At 32.8% G+C, this 12,341-nt stretch overlaps 1 protein-coding gene across 2 annotated transcripts in view; it reads right to left on the bottom strand.

Annotated features, from left to right (window-relative positions):
- Positions 1-7,795: 7,795 nt before the first annotated feature.
- LOC115887211 (vacuolar protein sorting-associated protein 18 homolog) overlaps positions 7,796-12,341 on the bottom strand; it is a 36,571-nt gene continuing 32,025 nt past the window's right edge. Inside the window, exons 19-20 of one of the 2 annotated variants that reach the window (XM_030906573.1) lie at positions 8,986-9,081; positions 7,796-8,853 (exon numbers count right to left, since the gene is read on the bottom strand). In XM_030906573.1, coding sequence (XP_030762433.1) covers positions 8,705-8,853; positions 8,986-9,081 — 245 coding nt within the window. In that variant the 3' untranslated portion in view covers positions 7,796-8,704. The remainder of the gene's footprint in view (positions 8,854-8,985; positions 9,082-12,341) is intronic. The other variant, XM_030906574.1, reaches the window with a different exon arrangement.

Here is a 12,341-nt window from a genome sequence, read left to right as displayed (position 1 = left end):
CTATGTTTTACTAAATGCTCTAGCATTTGCTTTTATCAAGAAAACGTACGGGAAGGGTGAAAACTACCCCTACCTCTACATAAATACTTTTCAACTCCACCGACGACAGATTTTCTTTTTGTAAAATGGTCCTCTAGTATTTACCACATTTTTTGTCTGTTGTAAAAAAAGGCCACATCGCAAAAAACATTTTGGAGAATTTATTTTTCCAAACTAGACAATAATTTACCTTTATACAAAAGTGCTTCATTCGTCCGTTAGAGGGCATCAATCAAAAATAAATTTGAACGTTAATTAATTTAAAAATTATTATTTTGTTTAAGCTTTCAAGGAAGCTTATTGTCAAATATAACTTGGAATACTAACATAAAATTCCATATTTTCACCAACAAGATTATATATTTTAGAGCATATTTTATGCGCCTCCATAGCTGCGTTTGCAGCCAAAAACATTTTTTGTAAGTTAACTTTGAAGAAATATTTTTTTCCTCAAAAAGTATGCACGGTGGCGTTTATTTACAAGAGACAAAAAAATGTAATAAATACTAGAGGGACCATTTTGCGAAAAGAAAATCGGTTGTCGGTAGAATTGCAAAATATTTATACTAAAATTTATGCAGAAGTAGGGGTAGTTTTTACCCTTCCTGTACTTTTTCTTGATTTTTGTTAAAGTCAAATATTAGAGCATTTAGCAAGACATAGACATCCAAAATCTCATTGAAATCGGAATAACGGTCCTTAAAATATCTAAAATAATGTGGTTGATGTCCTCTAGCGGACAAACGAAGCACTTTTGTCAATTTGTCAAATTGTGTCAAATCAACTTATTTTGATTCCAAAATACGTAGTAGTTCTATGTCCACGGAATATTGGGACACCCCGTATAGTCTGTCCAATGAGAGAGATCAATAACTGACAGTTGTGACTGTTCTAGTTCACAGGTAAATTTTATTTTCTGTCATATTTTGGGTGTCATCTGTTGAAATCTTCCCTGACTCGTTGGGCAGACTTTACTTACCAGGCATGCTAATTTATTTATATTTTCTTTAGGTTATAGAGTAATATTTTTTAGTTTTTTTGGTGTACATAAAATTTTTCAGAAAAAAATAATTGTCAAATAAGTATTGTTTTGTTTTTAGAAATGAAGACCTTTTATGTTAATGAAGTAAATTAAAACTAGGCTATTTCTAGTCACATTGCATACATTTTACGGTAAATAACAAAAAAAAATAAAGTATTTTAGATGAAGTTGTGTTTATTTTATGAAAAGTTTGCCCTTTATTAATTATTTTGTTGTAGCAACAAAACTACAACCTCCAACGGTCTAAGGGCACAAACATAGTGAAGCATCTCGATGCGATGCTCGCCAAGATGGTAGCCGCGACGCATCCTACGCCCACTGTTTTAAAACGGCGAATAGGTGCGCGTAGGCATACTGAAGCATTTACCATCTCCGTTTTATTAAACACCAGTTTATATAAAGTAGTTATTAATTAATTAATTATTAGTATAGGCCCTTGCATTTCAGTTAATTTCAACAAATTCCGACCGCAGCGCTACAACGGCAAAAATCAGATATTATCCCTACCTATTTCACGTCGCCGTCATGTTGATCGCATAGAATAATATTGAAATCGCGGTTTGGTTATAATATTTAAGTATTTTAGTTTTTTGCTAGTGCAGTTATTGAGACAAAAAAGAGATAAAACACTCAGGTACGAGGTTTGTGTGATGTAACGCTGTTTCGGGTAATAAAAAATAAATGAAAAAGAATTCGAACTAGGCGTCGCGCGTCGTGCTATGTTGTGACAATTTCAAATGTTAATAAAATTGCCGAAAAAATGTTAACGCGTAAAGGGGAGCGTACTTGGAGGGAGGGTGTTGTTGGGTGCAATTACATACATTCAATAACTCAACTTTCCCGGATATTCAACTCTCCCGAAACAAAATTTTATAGTTTCTCACATCGATTTGATCAAAAGCAAAAATGGATTCAAGCGTTTCGACGAAACAAGTGAGTAAACAAAGTGCTCGTTACATCATCAAAAAATTAAAAAGACATAGACTATGAGAGGATAAAATATAATTTGCAATATTAATTGTATACTTTTTTTTAATCAACTAGCGATTAAAGTACTTGCTATAAATAAATAAAGTCCATAAACTAATTTCATAGATAAATGCAACAAGTTAAGATTGGAAAGCCCGTAAAAATTTTAGGTCGCGAAATTATTTTGGGTCGCGACCGTTATACGCGATCTGGCGCTGCTATAGCGGTCGCTAAGAACAACGGCAAACAAAAACAGAAATAATTTTCTCTTGTCAAAGTCAGAATCTTCAAAAATCATAATAATCTTTCAAAATCTAAACCGCTCTCATTAAAGAAATTCCGAAAAGTGTTTATAGCGTCCATTTTCAAAGTAATTATTGCTATCTTGTGAGTTCAATTCAAGTTTTATTTACTCTAACCGGTGATAATTGTGAAAAAGTGGCATTAAAAACTTAAAAAGCTGTGCTGTGAACTGTGAACTGCAAAAACCATCGTGGATCGTGGCATAACGTCGGTTTCCAATGTTTCATAGGTAAACATAAAGTTTCTTGTATGCAACACACTGTATTTTATTTATAAAATTAAACGAAAATAATAATAAATTTGAATAAACAATATTTGGCGATATAATTCCGGAAAAAGCCGAACCGCTCCGAAATTTTCAAAAGTTTTGGGTCGCGACCGTTGCAAGAATAGCGCCAAATAGTGTTTACATTGTCCTTATGGGCACTTTCCAATCTAAACTTGTTTCATTTATCTATGACTAATTTCGATTTTGAAAATAGCTACTGTCACTAGAAAGTTGCCATGACGACATCAGCCCTCTTTGTTGCCATTTTATTGAAAAATTGCTCTTTATTCAAATCTGAGCTAGATAGGCATAGGATACCCTAATAATAGTTTGAAAGAGTATTTGAATCTGTTTCGATTTATTTTAAAAAATACAGGTTGTCGTATTTGAAATAACAAGGTTTTTATGTAAAATAAATATTTAAAATAAATCATCAATTTTTGGTACCCCTGTATAAATTTAAGGGAGCAATACAATTTTTCAGTAAAGTTTATTTCTCTATCTTTAAACTCAGTACAATAATTAATTCTAAAAAGCAATGCACAGGGTGTTGATAATCTATTCCATTGTAGCATGCATATTTAAATATCTTATCTTTAAATATCTCAACAACCAAAGCTTGTAAACATATTATTATGTGTCCAAGGATCCAAATATGAAATAAAATACCGGGTGTTCCATAAGAAAAAATATAACATTGGTGTAAATCTTAGTTCTGACATACCCTGTACATTTCAAAATAATTTTAAATTATGCACATGGTCTTCCCACATATGCCCATAAAATATTTTGTTTCTACATATTTCCGTTTTCGTATAATCAACCGAGGCGAATGAGTTTCGCCACTATGTATATAGGTGTTCCATTTAAAAAAAATATTCGCGATCCACTCACACTTTTTTGAGCCACCCTTTAGAAGTTCAAATATTTTCCTCAAATACATCCTAATACATACTTTATGTCTGGACTACAAAATTCATAAGTTTTTTATTATAGGAGCTGCAGATGCCCGACGCACTATTGCCGGACCCTGTAGAATCCAGGTGATTAAATTGTTGGTGATAAATTAAATACTATATAGTATTGTGAACATTTTATTCCACCCGACTCTAGTTCGACATATGCTCAACGAATTGTGATCCTAAACCGACCAATCAAATGTAAAGTTTCAGACATCCGCGTCCGCTTCTCGCAAAAAACAAAAATTTTGTTTCCTAGAAAGCATCGCGCTGAACATCTAGGTGCGTGGCGATGTGCGAGGCTCCAGTATGTTTTGACACATAAATTTGTACATGCATTTAGCATCGCCGGATGGAGAGGTGAATGGGGCGCATCGCGTCGAGATGAAATGCCCCGCACTATGTTTGTACGATAGTCGCGATGCATCCTACGCGCACTTACCCAAGTAGCATTTTCACGACTTGCGACCACATGTTTACTAAACACAACGTTGGATTAGTTACAAAAAATAGTTAGCAACGTACCTTGGGTATTAAAATAAATGTAAACGTTGTTGTAACGTTGTGCCGACGTTGAACTAGTACTACAACAAAGTAAAAGCTTCTGCGACGTCGAATAAACGTTGTCTTGTAACCTTTTTTGCTTAAGTGATCTTTAGGTGATTCGGACAACGTAGTTACAATGTCGGGCAATAAAGAGTTTTCCGACGTCAGTTTCAGGACCTATTCCAACGTTATGCAAACGTCGTCTGTTTTACTAATTCCAACGTTGTTTAAATTTCCTTATTCTTACATTGGTAGGACGTCGAGCCACTACCTTTTTGCAACTGTATTGAACCATAACCTTAAATCTTAAATTTTCACTTCATTGTTCTGTTCAGTTAGACAGTTCAGTGCTGTTTTTGTTTTTATACAAAAAACTTAATTAAAATGGGACGTAAGAAAGGCACATGTAAAACTAAACTTAAATATACATCGACATATTACCGATACTTTATCCACTCCCTCGTTTATTTAGAATACCTATAAGGGGCGGCACAAGCTAGACTCTAGGATGACTAAATTAGGCAATCTTGCGACTAGTATACTACCTGTTAAGGCTGAACTGCGACTTTATTAGTCCAGTATGCGACTACTCGAACTACGCCATCTTAATCTCCAAAACAACAAAGTGAAAGCCGCTATGTTGTTGTATAAGAAAATGTTTCGTTCCTAAAATAGCAATTCCTGCTTTTTGAATACATTAACTTGAAATATTTGACCCTAAACAACACGCGGAAACAATTTTTTTTTCGACTGCGAATAAATTATTCTCATTTTACTAAAAAAAATTCAAGAAATTTTTTAAAACTTCTTTAATTTTAAGGCCCATTAGTATTTTTCAAAGTAGAAACAATACATTTATCAATAAAGTTGTTTGCGTTTAACTTTTTTGTCTTGGGTAACGACTTACAGTTGGTTAAAGTGTTTCAATAATTATGATCTTCAAACATCCTCCACACTTAAATGCTTTTGTTTTGTTTTCCTTTACTGCCATCTGGCATATGTCTCTAACTAAATCATAAAAATAATATTTTTACTATAATTATCCCAATTTAGGATAAAACGCGACTTAGACGCCATATTATTATAGTTTTGTATTTCTGTTAATTACTATTTTAAACAACGTTGCAGTTTGTACTAAATTAGGCTGCTAGCCAACGTCGGTATCCAACGTCGTTTCGACCCAAAGTTATTCTCCAAACTAGTGCAGACTAGGGTTGGCACGAGGTTGTGCCGACGTTGCGCCCCGACGTTTGGTCGCGTGACACAACGTTGTCCCGACGCGACGTCCAGATGCTGCTTGGGTACTCGCCGTTTTAAAACAGTGCGAGTAGAATGCATCGCGGCTAGCATCCTGGCGAGCAGCACGGCCAGCATCTTGGCGAACATCGCATCGAGATGCCTCACTATGTTTGTACCCTTAGACACTCGAAGAAATTGCTCAGAATTTATGAACGTGAAAAATAAAAACTTTTCCTTTATTTAAGTAAGAACAATCTTTGGATTGTCATGGGGTTTTTAATAGGACACTGTATCCTCAACAAACACCTCAGTAGATTGAAGCTGAGAAAGAACGGTGAATGCAGATTCTGTGGGGAAAATGGGGAAACACCAGAACACTTCATCACTGAATGAGCCGAGACGACAACCATTCGTGCCATAAACTTTAGTACGACTGATATTGGAGATGAAGAACTCGCCTCTGTGAGGCCGTCTCAGATACTGACTTTTGTCGGCCCTGAGACTGTATGATGAATCGTTATAACTACTCGTTATAATTACACAATGGATCTGTAATATATGGTACACAATAGGCTTGGTGCATTTCAGTTGATTTCAACAAATTTCGACCGCATGCGGTCCAGCGCTTCAACGGTAGAAATCAGAAATTATCAGTATGTATTTCACGCCGCCGCGGTTACACTTCATGTTGATCGCATTAAAATAATATTTAAATCGTAGCTCTCTCGTAATATTTAAGTATTTTGCTAGTGCAGTTATCGAGAGTATTAAACACTCAGGTAAGACGTTTGAAAGGTAGTGAAAAGGAATGCGAACTAGGCGTCGTGTTGTGTTGTGACAATTTTAAATGTTAATAAAATTGCCAAAAAAATGTTACCGCGCAAAGGAGAGCGTAATTAGGGCGTTGGTGGGTGCAATAACATTCAGTAATTCAACTTTCCCGAAACCACATTTATAGCTTCATAGTTTTCACACCAATATAATTTACAATATTAATGGTATACGTTTTTTAATCGACTAGTGATTAAGTGTTTTATGAACATCTTCTAAAATTATAATTATGTACCTTTAAAAAATTTCGTTATAGCCGAAATAGCCCCAATTATAACTTCTACGTACTTCTACAAAGGTAGGTCCTACCAATAAAACAAGTTATTTTTTTGTTTAATTGTTTTCTTTTTTAATATAAATAAGCTTAAAATATAAATAAAAGAATATACAAATTATAATTATTATTAGCTCCAATAAATAATTTTTTGACGGCTTAACCTAAAAATAGTATAAAACTCATTGATTGATCCCTATATTGTATTTTTTTTTCAGAAACTACTAAGCTGCTTTTACAATGTGAGATTATTGAGTATAGTCTGTCTACTGACAGAATATATGATTTTGACAGAAGACAACACACTTTTAGATTAAAATAACAAACGATTATCACTGTCTCGTCTGTCGGACGCAATGGCTAAAGAATACAAGGACCAATAACAATCAAGATCAAATTGTTACTATACCTCCAAACAGTGCCGTTCCACATATTTTCTTAACTTAGCTGCTTGAAGAGATATTTATATTTCTGATAACTGTTTATTTAGGTGGTGTCATACAAAAAAAAACGTATTAAAATGTTAACAAAATGTACAAAACTAGTATCGACGTATAGCACATATCAAATATATACCGGGTGCATCTCAAAAGTGGCTCACCCCTATAACTTTTCTATTTTTTCAGATAAAAAGACGAGATTTGCTATGTTAGTATATGACATAAATTAGGATTGATTGATGTCTTCACTTGTTTTTGGTCACTTCCTGTTTCACCGGAAATGACTACAACTTTTGATTTTTAAATGGCACCCTCGATATTTTTTTACTTTATTCCGTAGAAAATGACACTCTGAATAGAATGATATATCATATGTCAACTTTTGACATTTTCGCATATGGTTTATTTGAAATTATAACATGCGGTTCATAACGACAATTTGACTCGAAATACTAAGTGTGTGGTACCAAATTATTCGTAAAAAATGCTTTTTCCAAATATGATAATGAGCCACCCTTGATCCATTTGAAAAAAATTAGATATGATTAAAAATACAATTTGGGTATCTTTTAACCGGCCAGGACAAGACATGAAAAACATTAGACTATCAAATATATTTTTCCAAGGCTCCTTGATTAAAAATTAGTGGTTTTAACACTGTCATGGCACTCTAGATTGAAATTTAAAACTTAATTTTTTTGTAAGCGGAAATGTCAAAAGTTGACATATGATATGTCATTCTATTCAGAGTGTCATTTTCTATCAAACAAAATAAAAATATACGGAGGATGCAATTTAAAAATCACAAGTTGTAGTCATTTCCGGTAACACAGGAAGTGACCAAAAACAATTGAATACGTCAATCAATCCTAATTTATGTCATATACTAACACACCAATCTCGTTTTTTTATCTGAAAAAATAAAGAAGTTATAGGGGTGAGCCACTTTTGAGACACACCCGGTATATCAGAAAAATAATTATCCAATTCAATATAAAAACGCTAAAATGCTGGAGTGGACTGTTTATTTACTTATGAAACGTAACTCCTGGCTCTTTCTTATCGTTGCGGCTTTTACGCTTGAAACCTGAACAAATCACCATTGTAATAAAGTTTATACAAAGTTCACTACACACAACAAACTATTAAAATCGTTAAAATCGTCGCTAGTGACACATCCGTTTCTCCAAAAAAAATGGCATCTAACAACACAAATTCTCCCACAGCACGTATATGGCGTTACGGGTCCTGGTATTCTTTCATTAGCCCGATGAAAAGACAGTGACAGTTATTGTCTGTCATTTCTATGCGCAGGTAAATTGTATTTTCTGTCATTTTTTGGATGTAGTCTGTCAAAATCTACCCTGGCTCGTTAGACAGACTTTATATACCTACTTTAGATAATGTCTATACCTTTTTGGCTTTGTAATTTATATACCGTATGATGAAAAAAAAAACGGCGTCCAGTTGGCTTGGAAACGAACATCGATGACATTCCTCATATAATTTTACATATAAAATGACAGCGATCTTCATTTCGTAGCCATCGCTGACGCGGTTTTTTTCGATCATATTGTACTTTCACTGGACACACTATAATTAGATTTATTACCAATCACAATAATTATAAATAAAAAATAAATAATATTTCATTCTACTTAACATTTTTTTGGTTTCATGTTGACTTTTTAAAAGTTACTTAAAGCCCAGTTATTGCTACAAAAGTCTGCAATGTACAGTATGTTTCCGATAATATGATCAAAAATGTTCTATGCAAGATGCAAGTTATTATAATTACTCCCACTCTTTTGCAATAGTATCATAATCGTAGTTCTCAATAAAGGGTTTATCAATATTTTTTATCATATTTTCGCCACAGTATAAACATTCTGAAGCTATGATATTGTCTATCTCTGTTTTGGCTTGTTCCCTGGCTGATATACCTAAAAAATATATTTTTGATTAACAAACCTGTGTGTTTATTTACGTATAAAATATGTTATATTCAATTATAACTAATTTTTATTAGTGGCGTTGTAGATATTACAAAAATGCTAAAATTTCAAGAAACATACCTGCAGAACCTGTACTTAAATTGTCTACATTATTCTGAGAATTTAACGTTTTCACCTGTCGCTGTAAATCTGCTAATCTTGCTTTTTTCGTTGGTCCTAAAATAATAGACAGATTTTAGAAGATAATCTATACTAATATATAAAATCCTTAAGTGACTCATTGATTAATCACGATCCTGCTCAAACCACTCAACCTAAGAAGCTCAATTTTGTCATACAGGTTGATTCTAGGTTGTAGAGGTTCGATAAGAAGGGATTTTTCGAAATTCCAGTTCCAAGGGGGTGAAACCACCCCTGAAATATTACAATATTTTTTATTTAAAAAACGGTCAAGTGTCCGAAAAAACGCTTAAACACGTATATTTTATTTTGTTTTTTACATATTTTAAGATTTTTTAAAAATGTATACAGGATGTTTCGAAAAATCTGGTCATTGATTAATCACGATTCTGCTTAAAGCGCTTGACGTAAAAAGCTGATTTTTGGAAAACGGATTGACTTTAGGGTGTGGAGATTCGATAAGAAGGGATTTTTAGAAACTCGAATTCTAAAGGGGGTGAAACCACCCCTCAAATATTAGAATATTTTTTATTTAAAAACCGGTGAGTTTGTCGGAAAAACACTTAAACATGTATATTTTATTTTGTTGTTTTACATATTTTAAGATTTTTTTAAAATTTATACAGGGTGTTTCATAAAATATGACAATTGAGTAATTACGATTCTGCTTAAACTGCTTGACGTTTAAAACTGATTTTTGGCAAACGGATTGACTGTGGGGTGTAGAGGTTCGATAAGGAGGGGTTTCTCGAATCTCAAATTACAAGAGGGTGAAAACGCCCCTCAAATATTACAATATTTGTTATTTAAAAAACGGTTAGTCTTTCGTGAAAACGCTTGGACACGCATAATTTATTTTGTTTTTTACATATTTTGAAATTTTTTAAAAACAAAAAGTGTTCCAAAAAGTTGGGTAATTGATTAACCACGATTCTGCTTAAACTGCTTGACGTAAAAAGCTTATTTTAAGTCAAATTCCAACGAGATGAAACTACCCCTCAAATATTACCAAGTTAAATAATAATATCGCCATATTGTTTTTTCTCATCTGACATAAATGTGAGCAAATTTTATCCAGTTTGTATGTTAATAGAAATTCTTGCTTTGCTTTATCTGATAGTGTATGTTGAAAAAAAAATTAAGTGAAAACAAAAATAAAACTGTATAGGATTGATGAATTTCAATCGATTTTTAAAATTTCGACAGCAACGCTCGGTACAACAGAAATCAGAACCTTCCAGCTATGTATAATATAGTATGTGTAATAGGGTGCACCAAAAAATCTTTTTAGTTACCGTGAAACTATCGTTCAGGATGATGAAAAAAATCTTGTAAGTTTGAGCTTTTAATATTAATATTAAGAGGTGCCTTTTTTATGTTATCCAAACCAAACCAAAACAATATTTTTTTCTTTGGAATTTTATTGCGTTCTAACAAATCCGGGTTTTGGAAAAATCAATACATATTCTTGTAGAAAATTGAACGGCCTTCGAAAAAGGTCTGATATAAATTTTCATTTAATCGACTCGTTTCAAAGTTATTGAAGGTTAAAGTTCAACTTCAAATCGTATCTATATAACTTCCACAATTTTTTTTATATTTTATCACGATATATTGGCTCATAAACATAAACTATCATATTTTATCACGACATAATGGCTCAAACACCTAAAATATCATATTTTATGTTTTTGAGCCATTTGGTAAGAAAATAATATAAAGATATGTGGAAGGTATCACATACAATTTTAAGTTCAAGTTTAACTTGTAACTTTAACCTTCAATAATTTTCAAACGAGTCGATTAAATGAAAATTCTCGTGAAAATTCATATCAGACCTATTTGGAGAACGTTCCATTTCCTATAAGAAGAATATGGAGGAATATTGATTTTTACATGCAATAAAATTGCAAAGAAAAAAATAGTATTGCTTCCCCGTGTTATTTACATGGGAAAAAGAAAATCACGATAAGGCACCCCTTAATATTAATATTAAAAGCTGAAACTTTACCAGAATTTTTTTTGTCATCATCCTGAACGATATTTTCACGGTAACTAAAAAGTAAAAAATATTTATTTTTTTCGGTGCACCCTATAATGTGTACTACACACCTACAATACACATTGTGTAGTATGTTTCTAGACTAAAATATGTCGAAATGTCACAATTCTTCTGTATATTAAATTCCATGAATAGATGTAAAGCTATTTAGTACTGATATATCGAAAATGTGATTCCCAACTCTTTATTGTTGAAAAATTATGGTGCGTAGTTTAAATTTCACAAGACGAGCTACTGAACTTCTCTGCGCAAATAACAACGGTTCAGAGTGGCTAAATCAGAGCGAATGTAAGATGATTTTACTGAAAATCGCATGGATTTGTTGGTATTAAACTGACCGTGACTGTTGGTACATTAAAACATTGGTACATTAAACTAACCGTTGTGACCGTTGGTACATTAAAACTATGTACCAACGGTCACTCTCGAGACCATACACTAGTCTTCATGGACTGAATTATAATGAATGTTCCCTATTAATTTTAGTAGTTCCCACACACATTTAAGTATTATTCAATATTATCACTGTAATTTTAGATTAAGATCGAAACAATCTCAAATATTGGTCTTTACTAGTATTAATAAAAGTAATAAAGCCAGATTGTGACATGATCTCCCGTGAAATGGAGGATCTCCCGCAAATCCCGTTGGAGGAGGGCTTAAATCATTTGATCTATTTTACAAACGGTAATCGGAAAACATTTTCCGATGCACGTCATCAATCATATCGAAATTGACACTAAAGCCTATAAAACTGATTAAATGGAATTTTGGGCAAAAATATTTGTTGTACAATTTAAGATTCCGAGCAGCTTTTCATTTTACTTTATAGAGCAAATGATTGTGACAGATATTTTATTTAGGTTAAAGCTGCAAAAATTAGTTTAAAGCGGTTTTTATTATAGCCATGTTGGTCACATTGCGCCGCGATCATCAACGTTGTTGTTTATTATTTGACAATTATCATGTCATTATTTTGTATAATATCGTGTTGTTATTGAATCTTTGGGAGTAATTCTGTTTTTTTGCCGATTTTCATAGTCTTTTTTTACAAATTGTACTTTTAAGCACAAACAACTTTTTTACGAACTAAATTTTCGAGTTTTTGTATTACGTTTCTTGAAATTGTGTGTTGAAAATATGCCGAAGCATTTAAACAGTCGAAGCAAAGAGCTTGTAGCTTCCCTAATAAACTTTTTTGAACGAGAACGTGACAATAAGGGTTCTTTATTAC

The sequence above is a fragment of the Sitophilus oryzae genome, unplaced genomic scaffold (assembly GCF_002938485.1).
Source record: "Sitophilus oryzae breed Bouriz unplaced genomic scaffold, Soryzae_2.0 scaffold_556_pilon_pilon, whole genome shotgun sequence".
Taxonomy (NCBI): domain Eukaryota; kingdom Metazoa; phylum Arthropoda; class Insecta; order Coleoptera; family Curculionidae; genus Sitophilus; species Sitophilus oryzae.
This window is presented reverse-complemented; position numbering and strand designations above follow the sequence as displayed.